The sequence below is a fragment of the Diceros bicornis genome, chromosome 5 (genome assembly GCF_020826845.1).
Source record: "Diceros bicornis minor isolate mBicDic1 chromosome 5, mDicBic1.mat.cur, whole genome shotgun sequence".
Taxonomy (NCBI): domain Eukaryota; kingdom Metazoa; phylum Chordata; class Mammalia; order Perissodactyla; family Rhinocerotidae; genus Diceros; species Diceros bicornis.
Genome location: NC_080744.1, coordinates 47,997,638 through 48,022,265, shown reverse-complemented (window position 1 = coordinate 48,022,265; position 24,628 = coordinate 47,997,638). Strand labels below are relative to the sequence as shown.

The 24,628-nt window shown below is 37.5% G+C and overlaps 1 protein-coding gene across 5 annotated transcripts in view; it reads right to left on the bottom strand.

Annotated features, from left to right (window-relative positions):
- Positions 1-2,838: 2,838 nt before the first annotated feature.
- Positions 2,839-24,628, bottom strand: part of MAPK6 (mitogen-activated protein kinase 6) — a 35,934-nt gene continuing 14,144 nt past the window's right edge. For 3 of the 5 annotated variants that reach the window (XM_058541588.1, XM_058541587.1, XM_058541589.1), the window contains exons 2-6: positions 19,278-20,467; positions 17,968-18,112; positions 11,554-11,718; positions 6,824-7,025; positions 2,839-5,092 (exon numbers count right to left, since the gene is read on the bottom strand). In XM_058541588.1, the coding sequence (XP_058397571.1) occupies positions 3,991-5,092; positions 6,824-7,025; positions 11,554-11,718; positions 17,968-18,112; positions 19,278-19,832 (2,169 nt within the window). In that variant the 5' untranslated portion in view covers positions 19,833-20,467 and the 3' untranslated portion in view covers positions 2,839-3,990. Of the gene's footprint in view, positions 5,093-6,823; positions 7,026-11,553; positions 11,719-17,962; positions 18,113-19,277; positions 20,468-22,321; positions 22,341-24,628 lie in introns of those variants that run through there. The other 2 variants (XM_058541590.1, XM_058541591.1) reach the window with 2 other exon arrangements.

Below are 24,628 nucleotides of genomic sequence, written 5' to 3'. Positions count from 1 at the left end.
GGACTAAATGGAAATTCTGAAGCTAATGAATATAAGAAATGAACTGAAAAATTCACTAGAGGGGATCAACATCAGACTTGATCCAACAGAAGAAAGAATCAGTGAATTCGAAGACAGGTCATTGGAAATTATGAAGTCAGAGGAACAAAAAGAAAAAAGAATGAACAAAAGTAAAGGACGCCTAACAGACTTACGAGACACAATCAAGTGGACCAATGCATGTTACTAAGTGAAAGAAGCCAATCTGAAAAGGCTACATACTGTATGATTCCAACTACATGACACTCTGGAAAAGGCAAGACGATGGAGAGAGTAAAAAGATCAGTGGTTGCCTGGGGTTAGGGGGAAAGATAGATAAGAAGGCAGAATACAGAGAATTTTTAGGACACTGAAACTACTCTGTATGTTACTACAATGGTGGTTACATGTCATTAAACATCTGTCCAAAACTATAGCATGTACGACAGCAAGAGTGAACCCTAAAGTGAACTATGGACTTTGGGTATTAATCATGTCAATGTACGTTCACCAACTGCAACAAATGTACCACTATGGTGGGGGATTTGATAATGGAGGAGGGTATACAAGTGGGGGGGTAGTGGGGTTTATGGGAAATCTCTGCACTTTCTGCTTAATTTTGCTGTGAACCTCAAACTACTCTAAAAAATAAAGTCTCTTAAAAAAAAAAGGGCCTCAAGTCAACAATCTAACTTTACATCTCAAAGAACTAGAAAAAGAAGAACTAAACCCAAAGTTAACATGAGGAAGGAAATAATAAAAATTAGAGTGGAAATATAGACAGTCCCCAACTTACGATGGTTCAACTTAGGATTTTTTGCCTTTGTGATGGTGCAAAAGTGATATGCATTCTGTAGAAACAGTACTTCAAATTTTGAATTTTGATCTTTTCCTGGGCTAGCAATATGCAGTATGATACTCTTGTGACGCTGGGCAGTGGAAGCAAGCTACAGCTCCCAGCCTGTGATCATGAGAGCAAACAACTGATACACTTACAACCATTCTGTACCCCTACAATCACTCCATTTTTCACTTTCCGTACAGTATTCAATAAATTATATGATAGTCAATAAATTATGAGATAGTCAACACTCTGTCATAAAACAGGCTTTGTGTTAGATGATTTTACCCAACTGTAGGCTAACGTAAGTGTTCTGAGCGCATTTCAAGTAGGCTAGGCTAAGCTATGATGTTCTTTGGTAGGTTAGGTGTGCTAAATACATTTTCAATGTACGATATTTTCAACTTATGATGGGTTTATCAGGACGTAACCCCATCATAAGTTGTAAGAAGATCTGTAAATGAAATAGAGAATAGAAAAGATCAACAAAATCAACAAACCCTTAGCTAGACTAAGAAAAAAAGAGGACTCAACATAAATCAGAAATCAAAGAGGAGACATTACGATACAAAAATAAAAAGGGATCATAAAAGACTATAAAGAACAATTATATGCCAATAAATTGGATACCCTAGAAGAAACAGATAAATTTCGAGAAACATGTAACCTACCAAGAGTGAACTGTGAAGAATTACAAACCGGAACAGACCTATACTAGTAAGGAGACTGAATCAATAATCAAAAACCTCCCAACAAAGATAAAGCCCAGGAACCAGATGGCTTCACTAGAGAAGTCAACCAGTTAAAAAAGAATTAACACGAAGCCTTCTCACTCTTCCAAAAAATTGAAGAGGAGAGAATACTTCCAAACTCATTCTCTGAGGCCAGCATTATCCTGATAACAAAATCAAAGATATTATAAGAAAAATACACACCAATATACCTGATGATATTGATACAAAACTCCTCAGAAAAAAAAATACTAGCAAACCGAATCCAACAGCACCTTAAAAGGATTATACATGAGGACCAAGTGGGATTCCTAGAATACAAGAATGGTTCAGTATATGAAAATCAATCAATGTAATACACATTATTAGAACAAAGGAAAAAAAACACGATTATCTCAATTCATGCAGAAAAAGCATCCGACAAAACTCAACACCTTTTCATGTAAAAAATACTCAACAAAATTGGAACAGGAAGAAATTACTTCAACATAATAAAGGCCATATACAAAAATCCACAGCTAACATCATATTCAGTGGTGAAAAACTGAAAGCTTCCCCTATAAAAGCTTGCCTTTTTAAGGTAACTTGAGTATCTATTTAAATCCACATGTGACAGTGATATTCATCCAGAAAATATTTGCATTTTCTAAAGCTTTGTGATCCAGATGAAGTCAATGAATAGGTCATTGGGAAGGCAGAAGTCCAGATATTAATAGAACTGGCTTTGTACAAAACAGGAGGGAAGACAAACAGAAAAGTGAGGTTAAAAGAAGAATGGTTTTATATCTGGATATTAGGTAAAAGGATTAAGTTCTTGAGCAAAGGAAAGATGATATATTGTAGAGCAAATACATTTAAATAAGAGTCCTCTGACTGCTAGCTCAAAGCTTCCACACACATATATTAGTTTCAAAATATATAAAGCCTTATTCTATTTTAATGTGTGAAGGTAAGTCAACAAGAGATTTTTATGTGGAGATAAAGAACCTTTTTCTTTTAAGCCTTTTAGCCTAACACAGTTTATACCCACAATTCAAAGATGCTGAAAATTAGAACTAGATAAAGATTCTGCTAATAATTTTCATTCTAGCAGTAATTTTCACTACCTAAAGAGTTAAACAGGAGCCATATTTGCTGGCCATGTTTTATTTGTCCTTTTTTCTTGAAACAGGATAACCAAAGATACAGACAGTATTCAATAAAATAAAATAGATGAAACAAATTCTAAGAGACTGTGATACCACATGCTACATTTAACCTAATTTTATTCATGCTTGCCTTGGGATGGGGAATAGATCATTCAGTAAAAACATACAGTAAAAACAAAATATGTCTTATCATGTACAACTTTTAAACTACAATAATGATGTACCTTAATTACTTCCATGCACACAAGGTCTAACATTACAGTTTTTTTTTCTTAAAAATAAACACAATTAAGACTTCTAGGAGCATTTTATAATAAAGTAATTCCTAATTTTTCTTTGTAGATAGATCAAGCACCTCCAAAATACAAATTCCTATACACAGTGAGCGCTTTACTTAAAATGAATACTTAAGTAAATTAAGTACGTGGACAGCCTTAGAATAAGCTGACAGTATATATTCAGCTAAGTAGGCAACAAACCATAGTGCCAAATGGAAAAAGTGTATTTGCAAATAAATTTCAAAAACTAAGGTAACTTTTTATAATTAAATACAGAAAACATACTGATTTGCTAAAATAAATAAGATGTGATGTAGTTAACACTTCACTATAAAGAATGCATACCAGAACATTTATAAACAGTGAGTGAATCTTATTAAGAATAGTTTACTACAATAAACGCTGGCTAAATAGAAGTGCACATTGTGAAGCACTATGGGTGGTATATGTTTTGCCACATACTTTTGTTACCTTGAGGTAGATAACACATGTGTACCAAATTCGGCATTCATTTTCAGTTGCTGCTGGTATCATGTGTTTTAAGAAATGTGTACAGTATGAAAAACTTGAAAATACTCATGAATGAAAAATGTTTTAGGAAAAAAATAGATATTTTCATGCAATTATGTACAGTCTCACTGTGTAAATTTCAAGGCAAGATTTTTGTTTCCTGTAAAACAGATCATTGTTCTATGAGAGAATGTTTTTTACTTGTCTTAGTGCATTTCTTTTATCTCCTCCTGCATTGCATTATTTTGCTCTATTCTTTATTTTTGTGTGCAAACGACATGCCAGTTAAAATGAAAACCGTCTCATATGTAGAAAAAAAGTCTGGATTTTAAAAACCAAGAACTAATAAAATCCTTTCTAAATGACACCATCTGATTCAAGTAAAAAAATGATTTAAACACTAGTAATAAAAAAGACAAAACACATTTCATGAAGAATACAAAGAGAAATGTCTGCTGAGTGTTTTAGTTCAGATGTTTCAGAATGCTGCTGTATGTTTTATGAGGAATCTGGGGGGAAGATTTCATAGCAGAAGGTGTTAATGTAGCCTGTATGGACTTCAGTGGTGACCCAACTGGACTGTGAAACTGTGGGATGCCTATGGATTCGAGCTGCTTGTTAAAGAGGAACTCGCCACTGTTGTTCAGAAATCCTTCCTCATTTCCTCTCTCCCCAAGCTTCCCATCCTCTACTGGCTCAGTTTCTAGCATTTCAGTATCTTCTTTCCTGCTAAAGAACTTGTCCAAGTAACTGGTGTAAGTGTTTTCCTTCTCAATTTGTTCATCCTTCCTCACCTCACAACAAAACTGATTTATGAGAAAACAGTCCTCCCCACCACCCACAAACTGGCTGTCCCAAGAAGACTGGTACAAGGCTTCTAACTGAGCCAAATTTGCCCTTCCTTTTTCCTGTTTTTCTCGGCTTACTGACTTTGATATCAAACTTTTCAATTCTAGTTGGGACACTGAGCTATTCAAGTCATTTAACTTATCAACAACATCAGTCGGCTCATGTTGTGAACTAAGTTGAATAGTTCCTGCAATAAACGAATCAAAGTCAAATCCCTGATTCTTTTCCCTTTCTTTTTCAGCCAGTTGCTGTGACGCTTCCTCTAGAGCTATCTGGGCTTTAACCAATCCATTCCTTTCACATTTTGACTTGCCTTTCTTATCAGATTTTTCTTTGCTTTGTTCTTTCCAATTGGAAAGATCTATAATTAGCTTGGGTTCATAGTAATGGTTAACTTCACTCTCTCTCCAAACTAAGTTATCTAAATATGATGATGACCTCGTTTTGTAGTTACAAGTATGGCTACACTCCAGATCACAATATTTGTTTTCATGATGATCTGGGTACTGCCAACAAGGCTCAGTAGAGTAACTGGTATCAAAAGCAGGATCCTCCAAATATTTTTCACGATCTCCATCCAAATATTTTCGAGGATCAACTTGTACTTCTTCTTCATCAGTGACATCAGACAGAGCTCTTGGGTCAAGCTGAACTTCATCAATATCAAAGTTATTATGTATAGGCCAATCATGCTCTGAAAATTGACAATCATGGTACCTGAAAAAATTAATACATTAGTGTTAGTCAGGTGTGTGATTTCATTTTCAAATTCACTAAATGCCTTTTAGGTGAAACCACTGTGCTAGTCTACGAGGAGATAATAGGAGCATAAGTCATGAGCGTTCCCCGCCCTCCAGGAACTTATCTTAATGGAGAGGTAAGATCTGTTACTATATAAAGCAATATGAGGCAATACTTGGTAATCACCAATGAAGTATATAATTATAATAAAACTCTGAGTCTTCCATTCTCAAGTAAGACCAATCATCATTTCACACTTATTCCCTCTTTTCTCTACTCTATTTTTCATCCACCTCAAACACAACTGCAGATAAACATCTGAGTGGCTGGCACATCTATAGTTCAATTCCAACACAGTTTCACACAAAGAAAAAACACTCTATGGCCATAAAAGGCAGATCTCTAATCTCAACCAGGTCTCTTACAGATTTTCACTCTGCTGGTATAAGACAGACTAGAAAGAGGAAGCCTTGCTGGAACTCATCACCATGAATAGAAAAAAACTCTCCATGTATATGTGCTACTGAATGTGACATCCTCTTACTCACACATCACAGCAACGTGACCACACCACGCCCAAGTAGAGGCAGACTGTGACACACACAAGCAAATGGTTGGGGGATGGGGAGGTACTAGAAAAGAGATTAGACGACTTCACTATACAAGTATGACAGAAAATGGAGAGACTGGAAGATGTTTGGGTATGTGTGGAAAAAATTACACGAAGGTGTTAGAAGTGTTCGTGTGGAGGAAAAAACAGGTGGTTGGCAGATGTGGGTAAACACACTCACAAATACCTCAACATTTTAGAAGGAAAAAAATGCAATGAGTAAACAAGCTAATTTCACCATTAACTACTTAATTATTAATTAGCAATCATGTCTCCTTTAAACACAGAAATATATGAAATCCTCAAGTCTTAAATTGTCATTAGTGATTCCTAAAGCTAGCTAAACATCAAAATTATCTGCAGATTTTAAATAATATTGATTCATTAGTATATGCTACCATTCTACTTTGAAGCCAAATTATATCTAAACTTCCCCAGAAATTTAGAAATCCTAAAGGGAAACTAAGGGAAGAAATTCTTTAACTAAAATGTATGTTATCCTTTTTGATGGTTTATATTGTTCAGACTAGAAAAGTTCCTTACACTGAACCTATGTTAAGCATCCCCAAATTAATTTTATGTCATTAGGAAAACAGATTTGAATATAGCATATACCATGAATTAAAAATAATTTCTATCCTAAGACATAATGGATTATATGCAGAAATTTGAGACACTCTGGAGATACCTTATTGGATAACGTTGAGTCTTATCATCCAACATTTTAAAAAAAATTTTGTGATATTCCTGAGTTTACAATGTTTCAGATTTCCAACCTTCACCCTTTACATTTAAAGGACCCTATAATTTTATTAACTAAACATACCTCAATAGGTGTTCATTTTGCTTTGAAAATGTTTCAAAGTAGCATTTAACTTTTCCCATTACACATATCCTAACCAGTAACTATTAAATACTTAAATTGTATAAAGGCTATTCAAAGATATTAATAAGTTTAGCAGAAACTCTAAGAGATCATTACTAAATTTTTAATACTTCTACACTGTTTTATCATATATAATTTAAAAATAAAACACTGCATTATGGTTTACTGAAAATACAATAAATGATATTTTTCTAATTTAGGATCCATTTACCTTTCCCAGTTATAAATATGACTGTGAGTTTCATCCATAAGCAAAATATCATCAACTTCATCTTCAATATGAAAAGGATGACTTGAAATTGGCTCATCCATTGGAAAAGAATATATGCTCATGTAAGGATGGGAAAGCGCTTCTTCTGCTGTCAATCGATCCATGGGGCTAAATGTCAAAATTTGTTCCAGGAAATCCAGTGCTGCAAAGAAAAGGATCAAACACCTTAACTGCACTGGAGGTTGACCAACCCATAAAGGAAAACAAAGGGACTACACATGTACAATTAAAAGGTAAGTTAAGTTCTGTCAGAGAAATAAAACTAACTTACCTGATTTATAGATTAAAAAGAAAAGACATTTATTCAATAAACATAGTCAATATTTGAAATGTACCCCAATCTCATATTATGGCCAGTTATTAAAAGAAAAGGAATATATTAAGTTGAACCATATGAAACTTTCATTTTTGTCAGTCAAAAATGGTCAAATAACAACAATTTCATATGGCTCAACCTAATACATAGGTCCTAATCTCAGCTCTGCAACCCACTAGCTTAACTGAATTACTAGCTGTGTAGGGCTGGAAAGATTACTTAAGTTGCTGAACTTCAGTTTCTTCATGTATAAAATGGATATATGGATAGATACAGATATCTTATAAATAATTACCTTTAAAACTAAAATGTAAAGCATAGTGTCTAGTGCTTAATAAAAGGCGTTCTCCCCTTTCCTTCCATTATCTTACTGACCAGCTATTGTACTAATTTGTTGATCTCTGTTTCACATCACACTCTAGCGTATCACACAACGCACCTGATCATTACAGAGCTCTGGTGGAGCTACCACACACCCAATTCTTTCCACCAACTCGGTCTGTTAGGCCTTCTGAAGCCCCTTACCCAGCCCGAATCACGCTGTCATCAACCTGAAGGCTGCCCTTACATCACCACACACTTGTATGCCTTATGATTTATACCAAGCTTCAACTCTGAATCATCTCCACCATCTACTTTCTCTGCTCCCTAGCACACAGTACTGACGAAAGCTAGACGCAAAATCACATATATATCTGGCTCACTAAGAATTCACACTGTGGAATTTCAATTTGGCCTTTGCTATTGCTCAGTAATGTTTCACACCATCTCTTCATGCTCTCAATCTTCTCTATCATTCTCAACAGATAAACGCACTTCACTTTATCTCAATCCCACTTCTTCTCCATGGTCTATCATACATCCTCTTATCCTTACCTTCTGTCTCAAAGAAAAAGACTGCCCTTCTCTCTAAAGATTTTATTTATTTATTTATTTTCCCCCCAAAGCCCCAGTAGATAGTTGTATGTCATAGCTGCACATCCTTCTAGTTGCTGTATGCAGAACGCGGCCTCAGCATGGCCAGAGAAGTGGTGCGTCGGTGCGCGCCCGGGATCCAAACCGGGGTCGCCAGCAGTGGAGCGCGCGCACTTAACTGCTAAGCCACGGGGTCGGCCCGTGCCCTTCTCTCTAAAACGAAGCTGTACTCTAGAAAAGACCCTATTCTCAATTCCCAGTCTCTCATTAACATGAACAATAGCTGACAATTTTATAGTCATTTATATGTTACAAACTGCTTTCACATACATTATCTCATTCAATCCTCAAATCAGTCCAATAAAGACTAAAGAGAAGAAACTTAAGGCTCATTGCTACTCATGCCCTCCAGTGGCCCAGGGCTGAGGTTCCTTCTTGTGGTCCCTCCTTTTTCCCTTACTCCTATTATATTACCCTAATACAGGAAGTCATTTCACAATATATCAAACTGTTCTTGGTTCTCCTGCAAAAGAGTCAGTCTTAACTAATCCAGGGCCCACGTGTCTCAAGGCAAGAGAGACTTCTACGGCACAGAGTTATGGATGGTCGACTCAGCATAATCACTATTCTCAGGGGTAAGGGGAATATATACCCAACTACACAAGAGGAATATACCCTAAAATCCCTAGCATTTGGGAACTGTAGGCAGCAAGTGGAAAGAGGAAGAGGTAAGAAAAAAACTAGTCAGGCCGAGCTCCCAAGTATATGCATATATAGAACATTTCCATCATTGTGGAAAGTCCTACTGGACAGCACTGCTCTAGAGGAAATCAGTCTATTGGCTACAACGGTGTTGAAGTGTGCTAAGACATAGAAATACGTGGTGAACTACAGAAAAAGGGAGGATGAGAGGTAAGTATGGTGGGAAATGAAAAAGAGGGTATTTATCTAGAGACATTAACCAGAGTAAGGTTCTTAGTAGTCCTAACGTGTAATTCATATGTACTTAAGCTTGTTTGCTTTTTTCCTCCAAAGTTCATGAACAGAGTGTGAGAAAAGAACACAGATTATTCTTACTAAGCCCCCTTTGCCTCAGAACGTGCTCTGCCCAAAAATAAAACTCCAATGTTAATCAAGAAGAAATCGGTGTAGAGCATTTCTATGTAATAAATCTTTAGTCCCAGGAACTTTATTTTTCTATTATTATTTTTTGTGTGTGTGAGGAAGATCAGCCCTGAGCTCACATCTGATGCCAATTCTCCTCTTTTTGCTGAGGAAGACTGGCCCTGGGCTAACATCCGTGCCCATCTCCCTCTACTTTATATGGGACGCCGCCACAGCATGGCACAACAAGCAGTGCGTCGGTGCGCCCTGGGGATCCAAACCGGTGGACCCCAGGCCACCGCAGCGGAGTGCGCGCACTTAATCTCTTGCACCACCAGGCCGGCCCCCAATCCCAGGAACTTTAAATACTCTGCATTGCACTTGTATGTGAGCACAGTTCTGCCACTTATGAATACTAAGGATCTTTGCCCAATGATTAATTTAATGAATCCATTATCAAAGACATTCATTCAACACATTATGAATAAATCCCAGCCATCAGCCAATATTCAGGTTGGTTCATAGCTAAGATATGGTCCCCACCGTAATGAGGGTAGGGAAAAGGAAGATTCAGATTTAGCTAGATTACAAATGCTTCAACAGTAGTGTCCAATATTACTAGCTTGTCTCTTTTGATAACACACAGCAGTAGCAACAATGACTCCAAAGCCGATCCAGGTTATTCCTGAGCCGTGTCTCTCAACCTATCTGAGCAGGGTCATACCTGTAGAAGGTTTTAAAAACACAGACATCTGCCCTGCTCCCTACCCCACCTCTGGATTCTGACGTAATAGTCTGCAATTTTAAAGAGCTCCCACAGACGACTCTGAGGCATAAGCAAGTGCTATGTGCCTGCTGCCCAGTTATGAACAGGGATGTCATGACAGTGGCTACAAGGTTAGGAGCAAGAGAGCCAGCAATGGAATCTGATTGTGAAGATAGACCCAAAGACTAGTGAGGAATGTAGAACTATTGAAAAGGAAGGCTGCAAAATTAAATACAGCTGCTTCCTTTGAGGCATTTACTCTATCTGAGGAAAAAAAGGAAGACCATGTCATCGTGACTTTTGCCATCCAGCGCCTACTTCTCAAAACACTTGCTACTTTAAAACACTTTGATACAAACTAACCTGAACCACATATAATGATCAGAGTGGGTGATATGAACAATGGATATATAATTAAGAGAAAGTTTATGACATTTAGGAAACTATATATCCCTAACTTTTTTTGTGTGTGTGTGAGAGGAAGATTAGCCCTGAGCTAACATCTGCTGCCAATCCTCCTCTTTTTGCTGAGGAAGATTGGCCTTGGGCTAACATCCATGCCCACCACCTTCCTCTACTTTATATGTGGGACACCTGCCACAGCATGGCTTGATAAGCAGTGCGTAGGTCCGCACCTGGGATCAGAACCTGCAAACCCCGGGCTGCTACAGCGGAGCATGTGAACTTAACCACTATGCCACCGGGCTGGCCCCTATATCCCTAACTTTTTGATTCATGAGAGAACTATACAATCCTGACACCAATGTATCTTATTAATACGATATAATTTTTAAAGATATAAAACTATCAACTTTCAAGAAAGCTATTTTTCATGTCTAATGCTCTTCCTTAAAAAAATGTTATCTTATTACAGATAACTACTACAGGAGTTAAAGACTTTTGTATCTTATTTATATCAGCAAAACCTAAAGATATGTCACTCTATGTTGAGACATGAAATTAATTGCTTTAGTAGTCAATGAAGTTTTGATTCTCTCCAAGTTCCTACTACTTTTAAGCTTGCACAAATGCTCACATTTAGCACTTAATACCCTAACATTAATCCATAAGCTCACATGGAATATTGCTCTTTCTTCCATCTCTTCCTTGCCCTGAAGCCTTTTTTCCCCCCCGACTCAATTCGCTTTCTCATATCTTAATCACATTCATCTTCATACCCACACTTACTCATCATATAACCCTCACACAACTCCATTCCAGCTTAGTGAGAGCCAGTGATTCAATAAGCTCACCTATAGTAGATAATCAGAGGTGTCAGCTGGAAAAGTACATGGAATTAGAACCAGGAGAGAGAGGTACACTTTCTGGAATCTGGAAAATTATTCAGAAGAGCAAAGAAACAGATCCCAGCCTAAGTGCCAGGCCAAAAAAGGAAAAGTGACAGCTGAAGTTCTAGGTATATCTTAACTGTCTAAAGACTAATACTAAGGAAAGCACATCTAAGGATGAAAAGCTAAAGCTTCCCCACACAGATCCTGCTCACACATACATATACACACACACACACACACACACCCCATTACAGGATGGTTACTCGAGTCACAATACCTTCTCGACTAATTCCCGGAAGCAGCTGAGTTAAAGGTTTGTGTGGCTCAGTCATGTCATTTCTAATGTAAACTGGAATTACACTGAGAAGCTCCTGACGATCTTCCTCATGTACGACAGGAATAGATTCTAAAATCAGCTGCATCTGTTCAAGTTCATGTGCACCTGAGTGAGATTAAAAAAATACCAAGTACAACATAAACAAACACATTCCTCAATGTTTACTTATTTGGCAATAAACATTCTAAAGCTATAGGAAACTACCTTAAATATTGCAATGACCACTACAGGGAAAATGGTTTTAACTGAATCATTAATCAGCAGATTTCACTGCTTTGAACATCATCAATCTACTCAAAAGGCGTTTTTATTTCAATTTTTGCTCACTGATACTTTTTTTTTGTGTGTGAGGAAGATTAGCGCTGAGCTAACATCCCAGGCCAAACCCTCCTCTTTTTTTGCTGAGCAGGATTGGCCCTGGGCTAACATCCGTGCCCATCTTCCTCTACTTTATATGCGACGCCACCAAAGCATGGCTTGACACGTGGAGCATCGGTGCACACCCAGGATCCGAACCTGTGAACCCTGGGCCGCTGAAGCGGAGCACACGCACTTAACCACTGTGCCACTGGGCTAGCCCCCATCACTGATACATTTTTAGCTGCTTTGTTTCCATAAGAAACTGACTCTCCACGTTTAGCCTCCTACTAAGGTATCACAAAATAGTGAAAAAGCGATGAATTTGGATTCAAGAGACCTGGATTCTAGTGTTAGCGGTACCACTAATTAACTGACTACAACTTTGGGAATACTTAACATGGTGATGACTTGATTTCATCATCAATAAAATGGAGGGTTGGACTAGACTTGTGAAACAAAAAGTTTTATAGTTATGTGTTAGGTTCAGTTAGCATTTCAGGACCACTATTAAAGAAATAAAAGAGGAAACTTTAGGCTAAATGGGCAACTGAAAGAAAAACATTGTTTGCTTTTCCATTAGTTTCTACAAATTCATTGAATATTCAAATTTTTCTTGAGCGCCTACTATGAGCAAGGCACTTCAGAATACAGCTGCAAAACAAGAGACCAAATTCCAGCCTTCATGGAGCTTACAATCTGTGTTGAGGAAGACAGATATTAACTGTAAACATTTACATCAAATAGTGACAAATGCTATGAAGAAAATACAGTAAGCTAAGGGAGACAGAGAGCACTGCTGAAGGTAGGGTTGTTAATTTATATAGAATGACCAAGGAAGGCCTCACTGAGAAGCTGAAAATTCAGGAAGTTAGGAAACACATCATACATTCAGATGGAAGAAGGGAGTTCCAGGAAGATGGGCAAAGGCCCAAAGGCTCAAAGGAGAGAGCAGGCTTGGCGTCTCCAAGAAACAACAATTACATAAGTGTAGCTGAAGTAGAGTGGCTGCGGGGGAAGTAGTAGTAGATGAGGTCAGAGTGGTACCAGAACACAAAGGATTTGCTGTATCCCGAATTTGATGGGAAGCTATTACAGAGTTTTGAGCAGAGAAATGACATGATCTGACTTGTTTTTAGAGAACTACTCTGGCTAGTATGTGGTAGCTACGCTACAGACAGCAAATATTGAAGCAGGAAAGCCAGTTGGAAGGTCGTGCATTAGACCAGGAGAGCCATAATGGCTGACTGAACTGAGGGGAGGAGGGTAGCAATAGAGATAATAACAATCAGTTAGATTCTGCTTTTATCTTGAAGGAAGAGCCCACAGGATCTGTACTGACAGATGTGAAGGACGACACCAAGATTTTGGCCTGAGTAACTAAAGAGTGGATCAGGTTTACTAAATGAGGAAGACAGCAGAAAGGGAAAGTATGAGGGAGAAAAAAAATCAGGAGTTCAGTTTTGGATAGGTTAAATCCAAGATGCAATTAGATATCCAACTGGAGATATTAAATAGAACCAAAAAATATAGGTTAAAAATACACAGATTTCCAATGAATGCTTAGTCATTGCCTTTTATTGCTCTGTTCATTTGACATCTATACCTAATAAACACTTACATCTCCCTAATGCTGCTTTTATTGAATAGTTCACTAACCTACCAATAAAGCATTAGAAGGGAACTATAACTGGATCTTTCAAATCATTTCACAAACAATTCCCATTAATTAAATGTTTAAGCTTACGTGGGTTTAGGATCAAAACTGTGTTATTTAGGGCCAGCCCCGTGGCTTAGCGGTTAAGTGCGCGCGCTCCACTACCGGCGGCCCGGGTTTGGATTCCGGGCGCGCACCGACGCACTGCTTCTCAGGCCATGCTGAGGCTGCGTCCTGCATATAGCAACTAGAAGGATGTGCAACTATGACATACAACTATCCGCTGGGGCTTTGGGGAAAAAAAGGAGGAGGACTGGCAATAGATGTTAGCTCAGAACCAGTCTTCCTCAGCAAAACAAAAAAAAAAAAAAGAGAGAAAGATTGGCATGAATGTTAGCTCAGGGCTCATCTTCCTGGAAAAAAAGAAAAAAGAAAAAAAAAAAACTGTGTTATTTAGAGGTGGCTGTTTTTATCCAATTCTTTTTACTGCTATATCGAACAATGTCTGAATATGCCAAATAAACATTTAAAAATATGTTAAATACCTTTGTATAATCAATACAGCAGTAAGTTTTGATTTCATTTCACAGGACTTGGAGTATGATCTAACAATTTTATTTTATTTATTTATTTTTTTAATTTATTTATTTATTTTTTATTTTTTCCCCCCAAAGCCCCAGTATATAGTTGTATGTCATAGCTGCACATCCTTCTAGTTGCTGGACGTGGGACGCGGCCTCAGCATGGCCGCAGAAGCGGTGCGTCGGTGCACGCCCAGGATCCGAACCCACGCCGCCAGCAGCAGAGCACGCACACTTAACCGCTAAGCCACGGGGCCCGCCCTGATCTAACAATTTTAAATAAAACAAATTAAATTTTTGTTTTCCTGATACAATATTCATTATTGTGGTAGCTTTAAAATATGTCCACAAAGTCTTTGATACTCTTCCCTTCAAAGGGTGGAATCCAATTCCCCTCCCCTTGAGTGTAAGGTGTACTTAGTGACTCACTTCCAACACACAATAAAGCTGAAGTGATAGTGTGTCTCACAATTTTGAGTCTAGGTCACAAGAAGATATTTTGCATTTAGGGTCAACTGATTTTTGACAGAGGTCAAGGCAATTCAATGGAGAAAGAATAAGCTTTTCAACAAACAGTGCTGGGATAACTGGATATCCACATGCAAAAGAATGAAGTTAGACCCCTACCTCACACCATATACAAAAAAATTAACTTAAAATGGATCAGAGACCTAAATTTAAAAGCATTTAAAATCATAAAACTCTTAGGAGTTAAGCAATGGTTTCATAGATATAACACCAAAAGTATAACTCACAAAAGAAAAAATAGATAAACTGAAATTGATTAGAATTAAAATCTTTTGTGTTTCAAGACGCCATCAAGAAAGTGAAAAGATAACCAACAGAATGAGAGAAAATATGTGCAAATCATATATCTGGTAAGTGATTTGTATCCAGAATATGTAAAAAACTCTTACATCACAATTATAAAAAGACAAATAACCCGATTAAAAAATAGGCAATAGATCTGGATAGATATTTCTCCAAAGAAGACATACAAATGGCCAATAAACACATGCTCAACATCATTAGTCATTAGGTAAGTGCAAATCAAAACCACAATGAGATACTATTTCATATCCAAAAAGACAGACAGTAAGACAAATTACACTTTAAATAAATGTTGGTGAGAATGTGGAAAAACTGGAATCCTCATACATTGCTGGTGGGAATATAAAGTGGTACAACTGCTTCAGAAAACAGTTTGGCATTTCTTTAAAAAGTTAAACATAGGTTTTCATATAACACAGTAATTCCACTCTTCAGTATATACACACCCAACAAAATTGAAAACATACTTCCACACAAAAATTGTACATTAATGTACATAGCAGCATCATTCATCATAGCCAAAAAGGGCAAACAACCCAAATGTCCATCAACTGAGGAATGGATAAACAAAAAGTGGTATATCCATACAGTGGAATATTATTTGGCTATAAAAAGGTATGAAGTACTGATACATGTTATAACACGGATGAACCTCCAAAACATTATGCTAAGTGAAAGAGGCCAGTCACAAAGGCCACGTTACATGATTTATTTATATGAAATGTCCAAAACAGGCAAATGTATAGAGACATAAAGTAGATAAGTGGTTGCCAGGAGCTAGAGGAAGGGGGAAATGGGAAGTGACTGCTAATGGTTACAGGGCATCTTTTAGGAGGGACAAAAATGTTATAAAATTAGATGGTTATACAATTCTGTGAATATACTAAACAATACTGAACTGTACACTTCAAACGAGTGAACTGTACGGCATGTGAATTATATCTTGTCAGAACTTTTTTTTAAAAAAAGATACATTGGCTTTCTCCTTGCTCTCTCCTTTAGATCATTCATTCTGAGGGAAGCCAGCTGCCATATTGTGAAGACACTCAAGCAGTCCTATGGAGAAGTCCACACAGTGAGGAACTGAGGCCTCCTGCTAATAGTCATGTGAGTAAGCTATCTAGAAGTGGATCCTCCTGCCCCAGTCAAGTCTTCGGATGACTGTAGCCCCAACTAACATCTTGACTAAGCAAATCTGAGCTAGAACACTCAGCTAAGCCGATCCCAGATTCCTGACCCATACAAACTATGATAATGAATGTTTGTTATTTAAGCCACTAAGTTTTGTCACAGAGCAACAAATAATACAGTAACTATTTTATATATGCTGGGAAGTACTTGACTATCAGGAATATAACATCCAACTACAGGATTGTTCCTAGGAAAAACTTCAATCCATTTAACCATTTAGTTTCCAAGAATCATTGGTATTTTCTCATTGTTTTCTAAATTGAAATTCAATCACTATCATACATCAGAGAAGAACTTTCTGATAAATTTAGGGAAAAAATTACAAAGGCTTGCCTAATGTTATGTAAGCTGAGTGTTACAACAAGTATTGGCATTAAAAAAAATTTAAGGGTATTTACACATACCATCTTTTCTTCAACAAGGCTCTCCTATGTACCCTAATCTTTCTTTTGCAAGCACACCCTGCTCCATTCCCTTCCTTTTGCTCTTAGCACAATCTGGGAGTGGTGGGAAGTCCCCTCTAAGACTGGTTAGAGAAGAAAAAAAGTAACGTCAAAAGAGAGAAAAAGACCTAAGTCACCATCACACCACTTCTCTAATTAAAAAATCTTCAGTATTTTACTATTTCCTAGTTTTGTTTGTTTGTTTGGTGAGGAAGATTGGCCCTGAGCTAACGTCTGTGCCAATCTTCCACTATTTTGTATGTGGGACGCTGCCACAGCCTGGCTTGATGAGTGATGTGGAGGTCCACGCTCACGAACCCATGAATCCTGGGCAGCTGAAGCAGAGCACGCGAACTTAACCACTACACCACCAGGCCAGCCCCTTTTCCTAGTTTTTTAAATGGAAACTCCTCTGTCTACTTTCTAAGTATTCTGGTCCCATCTAAACTAGTCAAATATCTTCATTATTATTTGGCACCTTGTTTTCATCAAACTTTTCTCACTGAGTCACGAATGTACCAGGCTTATGCCTTTATGTTTATAGATACTCTTAAATAGATACCACTTTTCCTCTCTTGGTCCCCCTTATCAAAATTCTTCATTATTCCTGTGTAGTGAAAAAGCCTTTGACTCCTTTATGCCTCCCATTCCAGCTGTTGCTGATGGAGCCTCTCTAAGTTTGCAGTTCTTATGACCTGTACTAAATAACTTTATACTAACTCATACTTTGCTTTATGATATTTGATGTTTTTCATGGATTATTCACCTCTTCCCATCTGGACTAAATTCTCTGTCTCACACTTCTTTAGACTACTTCACAGACTACTCAGCAAAAAATAACTTGTTTGGTTGTTTCTGAAAGGCCACAGCAGTCAGGCAACGGGAGATGGCAGTTCAGTTAACTGGGATGATGGGAAGCAAAGAAAGAATTATTCGATTTTCAACAATAGCTAAAAAGTGACAAACTGACAAAACTAGGCAACTCAGGTATCACTTAACATAGATTACCAATCAGTATTATGAATCTACAAAATATGAAATTATGTTTAAGAAATAAGATATATACAAAAGAACACTAGAATTCTGACTAAATTTCTTGAGTGAACAACTCAGTGAATATGTGAATAAGTTTTATTAATTTTTTAAATATTAAAACCACTATTTTATCTTTTCATCTTAATATTCCCGACCACAATAAATTGTTTTAAATCTTATATAAATCTTGCTTCATAGATACATACAAAATTATTTCTCTAAAGGAAAATTTTTTTCAATATATTTTTAAATTTCTAACCTGCAAAGAGGGTTTTACCAGTCAGCATTTCAGCAAAGATGCAGCCTGCAGCCCACATGTCAATGGCTTTAGTATAATTATTAGGAGAAAGTAAAAGACGTGGAGATCTGTACCATTTAGTAACCAATCCTTCAGAAAGATGACCCTGAAAAAGAACAAAAACATACTTTTTTACTTTAACTGAATGATGGTACATAAAACGTGATTCATTAAAGAATCCTTGATCTAAAAAAAACCAACCAACCAATCCAGGAGACCTGACTCTACTACATATTCCATTCCTAATCAATTTTACTACTTTACATTTCCTTATAAAGTGTTCAACAAAAACAGTTACACATATATGGCCTTACTTCATCCTCAAAACGACCCTGAGAAATTGTGACAGTAAATATTAACTCCATTTTACAGGAGCAATAACTCTCAAATAGATGAAGGTATCTGCTTAAGGTCACATAGCTTAGTTGAATACAGAAATAGAACTCAGTTTTAGAGAGTGTAACTTAGTTTAGTGTTCTATCCACAATACTTCACTGTTACCTATAAAGAGGATGTGGTCATCCATTTCATTTTAGTACTCAATTTCTCTTAAAGTTTTTTAAAAATTAAGTTATACCTAATGTGAGATGATAGACGTGAATGAAAAGATTTTTTTGTTTGTTTTAGACATGTGCTAAGCGGGGCTCCTAGGGGTTCTTTATAACCAAAGAAGCTCCACTTTTATATTTTAAATATCAGGGTCCCATATACGATTTAATCTGAAAACTAAAAAAAGCAGGGTTCGGCTCAGAAAATATTATTAACTTCTTGAACAAAGGCAAGTTGTTATGTAAGGCAAAGTTATCATGAATTCTTTTCGTTTTTCTTACTGCCTATTTTATCTTTATGCAAATTTAGATTTCAAACTAAATTAAGTTTGCCTAAACAAGGCATAACAGAATAGTATAGACTCAAAGGGACAAAAGAAGACCTAAAAGTTGAAACAGTATCCCCTCTTACCTTCAGACAGGACCACACTTCTGCCCCACACATAGGAATATATCCCACTTTTAAATAAGGGAGAATTTCAGTTATAATAAATAACCACACACTTTTAAGAATTTGTATTTAATTAGGATCCCACTCCACCTTCATTTCAAATACAGGGAGACCGTGAATGAAAATAAATCTGTATCAGAAAAAAAAGGACTAACGTAAAGTTTAATACAATTAACTAAAAATTCTGCCATAATATACAAAGGAAATACAAGTACCTATTCCTGATGACGTACATCAGTTTAAAGGCCTAGCTCAGCTGGCTTTCCACGTACCTTATGGGAATAATGGGGATCCATGATCCGTGCAAGACCAAAGTCACCTATCTTCAGCACCAAGTCTTCAGTATTAATGAAAAGATTAGCTGGTTTGAGATCTCTGTGCAGTACGTTTGCAGAGTGAATATATTTGAGCCCACGTAGCAGCTGATACATGAAAAGCCTGGCATGCTCTTCCAGTAAAGGGCCCTGCTCCAGCACATTAGCCAAGTCTGTCTCCATGTACTCCTGAACAATGTAAACACTGTTCAGTTCGGTAAGAGAGCCCACATCGTCTGTTAACTGGCTTCCACTGGGACCAAGAATTTCAAACACTTTCACAATGTTATCATGGTCAAGTCTTCTAATAATTTTGATTTCACGTAGAGCATGTTTGACACTCTGGGGATCAGTAAGGACAATTTTCTTGATGGCTACTCTTTTGTCACAGTCATTGTCTACAGCAGAAAAAACCAAGCCATTGCCTCCACAACCCAATGGTTTTAAGTCCATATACCTAGAGCCCAGATCAAAACCATGAATGTTCATGAGACTTTCAAATTTCTCTGCCATTTTGAAACCCCTACTATTGCCTTTTCCTTTCGAATTATTGAACTTGTGTAAACAAGGAGGAAAACTGACATCAAAAGGAAAGATCTTTCAAAAAGGGAGAACAAAAATAATTTTGCTTCCACAGCAAGATGGTTTCTTGATGTTCATTGCATACGCCAACCAGGCCCGTTGAGTTCCCCTTAGATGTAAAGCTCAAAAAGCTCTACTCATGTTGAGAATTAAAAAGATTGCAGTACTCATAGTTCAAGAAAGGGGCAGCAACTCTGCAGACATTTAAAGAAAACACTCAAGGAACTCAAACGGAATGAAATGACATACTATGCACTCAGATTTACGGTGCTAAACAATTTAACATTTAACAAAAATGTGAATAAATATGCACACAACAGGCTTCTATGAACATTCTCCTCACAGTGCAGATACATTCAGTGTTGGACTGGTCCTGAGCAGCATCGTTCTAAGGTGCTGGTAAGCACTACTTCCGTTTTGCTTCTTTTCTTCCTTTGTTGCTATATATTTCAACAGGAAGCCCTGACGACTGTTGGTTAACAGAAGATGTCTTTTGTTAGTGATCAGGTGGCTCCAGCTCACCACAATCACAATCAAAGCTACCGTCCATCTTACTCAGATACAACCTAGGGGATGAGGAAAAAAAAAAAGGAAAAGAGTCACCACCACAGGAAATATTCTTTTCCTCAACTTTGTAAAATGACACGAACTAGGTATTTAGCTATAAACCACTACCGGTAGTAGTACTACATTAAATGTACTACCAGTACTACCAATAGTAGTAAATTAATGTAGTAAACATTTATTTATAGTCACTAAATGGAAAGATTACCCCCAATTAAAAACAGCTATCCATGTTGTAAGCAATTCACATGTTGATTCAGACTCCAGATCCCACCACACTAGATTCTTTATAATATTTAGGCCCATTAGGTTGTATGATTTCTTAAACGCCAAGAAGCGAAGGAAGGAAGGTTCATAATATCTTTACAGAATTCTTTAGATTGTTTTTGGTGAGAAAGATTAGCCCTGAGCTAACATCTGTTGCCAATCCTCCTCTTTTTGCTGAGGAAGATTGGCCCTGGGCTAAATCCATGCCCATGTTCCTCCACTTTATATGTGGGATGCCTGCCACAGCACGGCCTGATAAGCGGCACGCAGGCCTGCGCCTGGGATCTGAACCTGCAAATCCCGGGCCATCGAAGCAGAGCGCGTGAACCCAACCACTACGCCACCGGGCCAGCCCCCAGAATTCTTTAGCATTTTTTGAGGGGTAAAACATTAGTAACATTTCTTTAAAAGAAGACATAATAAGCCTGCGATGTGTCAGTTCGTTAAAGAACACATTTACTTATTAACTATGCCTATCAATACCCAATGAACAAAAATATAACAGTACAAATAAGAAATTTACAGAGCACACTCTACAATTTACAAAAGAGTGAATTTGAATAGTGAATAAACCTATGAAAAGGTGTTTAACTTCACTGATAATCAGAAAAATCGAATTACCTCAAGAAGATAACATTTCAGATTGGAAAATCATTTAAGAGTCTGTTATCAAGTCTGAGGAGGAATGTGGAAAAACAGGAACTTCCATACAACATTGCTGGGAGTTTAATAAAAGAACGTCAAAGAGCAATTTGGCATAAATAAATACATAAATGAATAAATAAATAGCATACCTATGACTTCATAAACAAGCAAAATAATACTATTTTAAGGGTGCCTACATATGTAGCAAAAGTATTAAAAAAATATGAAATTGATAAATAAGAAATTCATGACAATAATTACCTTGAGGAAACAGGGAAGGGATTAGGATCAGGACGGGTTACACAGTATGCCTCAACTATATCTTTAATATGTTATTTCTTTTGAAAAAACTGAAGTATGACAAATTATTAGAATCTTACAGAGCCGGGTGGGTATGTATATGAAGAGCTCATATTATAGTGGGGGAAGACAGGCCAACAAAAAGGCAAAACACACAGATGTCAGATGGCAATAAGAGGTGTGGAAAAAATAAAAGAGAGGGGACAGGGAGGGTGGTCAGGGGATGCTTCTCTCTCTAAAGAGGAAGCAAGGGAGTGAATGGGCCTTAGCGATGCTGTGTAGGAGTAACTACTCCAGATAGAAGGGCTAGCACCTGAAAGCCACTGAGAGCAAGTGTGCGTCTCATGTCTGAAAAACAACTAGGAGACCAATGTAGTAGCTCATTTAAATGTATACACCTATAAGCAAATATTACAGCCTAATGCTTAAATGGAAAGGCTTCCTGTTGTTGACTTTTGATCTAAAAGCTGGTATAGGTGTATAAACAGTGTTATGTTCTGAATGGGTCTGAAGGGGTTGAAGTGAGACAGGTGCAATACTCCTTTATTCAAAGGGCCAATCATTTAAAGGCAACGAGAAACTGTGCCAGTGTATGAAATAAGGCAGCCCACTTTGAACTTGAAGATGCGACAACTTTCAATCACCTTCAAATGTGGCTTAAGAGAACCGCCAGGACTCTCAAAGCCATCAGTTGTTTCACAATGGTGAAGATGCTGTACAATAGGGAATCTGCCTTTATTTCCTGTCTGCTTCATATTCCTCCATACTTCACATGTGGAAATATAAGATTGTGAAAAATATAGTAAGGTAACAGCGCTTGCCTCGACCTGAGCAAATCTTCAATTTTATCAAATCCACAAACATTAAAAATAATATGTGAAAGAAAGAGAAACTGATGATACTAATAACTCAGAGACTAAGTAGATAAATGATCCTTATGGCAACAGCTTTATTTAATAAAAATTGATATTTACTATCCCTGAGTTCTTTTTAAAAATATGAGCACTTCTTGTATCTGCTTAATATTGTGAAGGACATTAACAGCATCATAGCTTGCTTTGTTTTGCTATAACAGAGATGGTTTCTTCTGTTTGCAAGCTTTTGTCTGCTTCTCAGAAATAAGAAAAAAAAAAGACTCCTAATAATTCTATAGCTTATCAGTCTATCTGTAGTAAAACACTTAAAAGCTAAATTAAAGACTGCAAATAAACTTTTGAATTAAAAAAATTTCAGGGGCCGGCCCCGTGGCTTAGCGGTTAAGTGCGCGCGCTCTGCTACTGGCAGCCCGGGTTTGGATCCCAGGCGCACACCGACGCACTGCTTCTCTGGCCATGCTGAGGCCGCGTCCCACATACAGCAACTAGAAGGATGTGCAACTATGACATACAACTATCTACTGGGGCTTTGGGGAGAAAAAATAAAAGGAGGAGGATTGGCAATAGATGTTAGCTCAGAACCGGTCTTCCTCAGCAAAAAGAAGAGGATTAGCATGGATGTTAGCTCAAGGCTGATCTTCCTCACAAAAAAAAAAAAAAATTTCAGATTTTTAAAGGGCTCTAATTAATACTATGTCTTCCTCCCACCCACTTTTTTCTATTTATATATATCTTGATACTTCTGGTTCCCTACCAAATATCCTAGAAAAACAATATTTTTCAAAGGCTCCAGTATTTCTGAAATTTTACATTTCTAGTCTCTACCTGAAATAGAATGTTTGTTCACACCTACCTTCTTGCCCCAACGTAGACAATTCCTTAAAGCTCAGTCAAATTTCAAGTTTTTGATAAATGTACATTTTGAAGTCAGCTCTATAGACTTAACATGAGAACAGCAAAATCTCTAAGTACTCTCTTAAGCTTCTAGTTCACTAATAGAGTGATCATAGTCAAGCACACATAATGCTTTGCCAAAAATGACACCACTATTACCCGACAGAATAGCACTGTAGTAGGAATTGCAGCCAGATTATTAGAGAGCCATGAGAATGAGAAATCTCTACTCAAGACCTCCACCCACATCTGCTCCCCTTAAATTTTAGCGAGACCAAGAAGCATCACAGACCAGAAACAACTACAAGGATGAGAACGCCTTTTCAGAAACCTCAGTGACTGGCAGCACTTATAGGGGTAGAGAGCGGGTAAAAATTCATCTTGAGGAAGGTAGGAACTTGTACCTAGGTTGAGAACTGCAGAGTCCTCACTGTAGATTCAGTTATGACTATATAGTCTGGAATTGACTGTCCAGAAACGCAAGGCCATTCTAAAGAGAGAAGGTAATATTTATCAACAAAACTAATTCCACTAGACAGTGAGGATTGCACCAATAAAAAACTTGGAGAAAAAAGAATCCATTATTTACAATAGCAGTACTTGCCCAGTGATCTGCCTCCTTGCTCTGTGAGTAGTATTCTTCAGTCCTTCAATATCCATTAGACCAAAAGCTACTGGAGCATGTTTTTATCCTGAAGCTTGGAAAGTAAGCCCACCTTACTCAGGAAGTTGGAGGTAATGTTATACCTCTGCATGATAAAGTGGATCCAGTAAATGTTTCCAATTCAGTCATGCTCCATTCAGCAAGTATTTGCTAATTATATATTATGTACCTGTCAATGTACTAGGCACTGGGGATAAAATGGTGAGTAAAAACACACTTGAGCCCTGCACTCATGGAGTTCAGAGTATGGTTGGAGACAAACAATAATAAACTAACAATGAGAAAGAAAAAGGGGGATGCAAAGGGGACAAGTGGTACCAAGGAACGGCAGAAGACGCAATGAGAGCCTACACACTGGGTGATCTGCCCTAATTAGGGAGGTCAGGATGTGTGCTTCTGTAAGCCATAAAAAGGCAGAGGCCTCCCATGCTCACTATTAGTGACCATGAAAACAGCTTCCTCCTTACCACTTTGACCCTTATGGCAGTTACAGTCCAAATCCTGATCTCTCCGGCCAC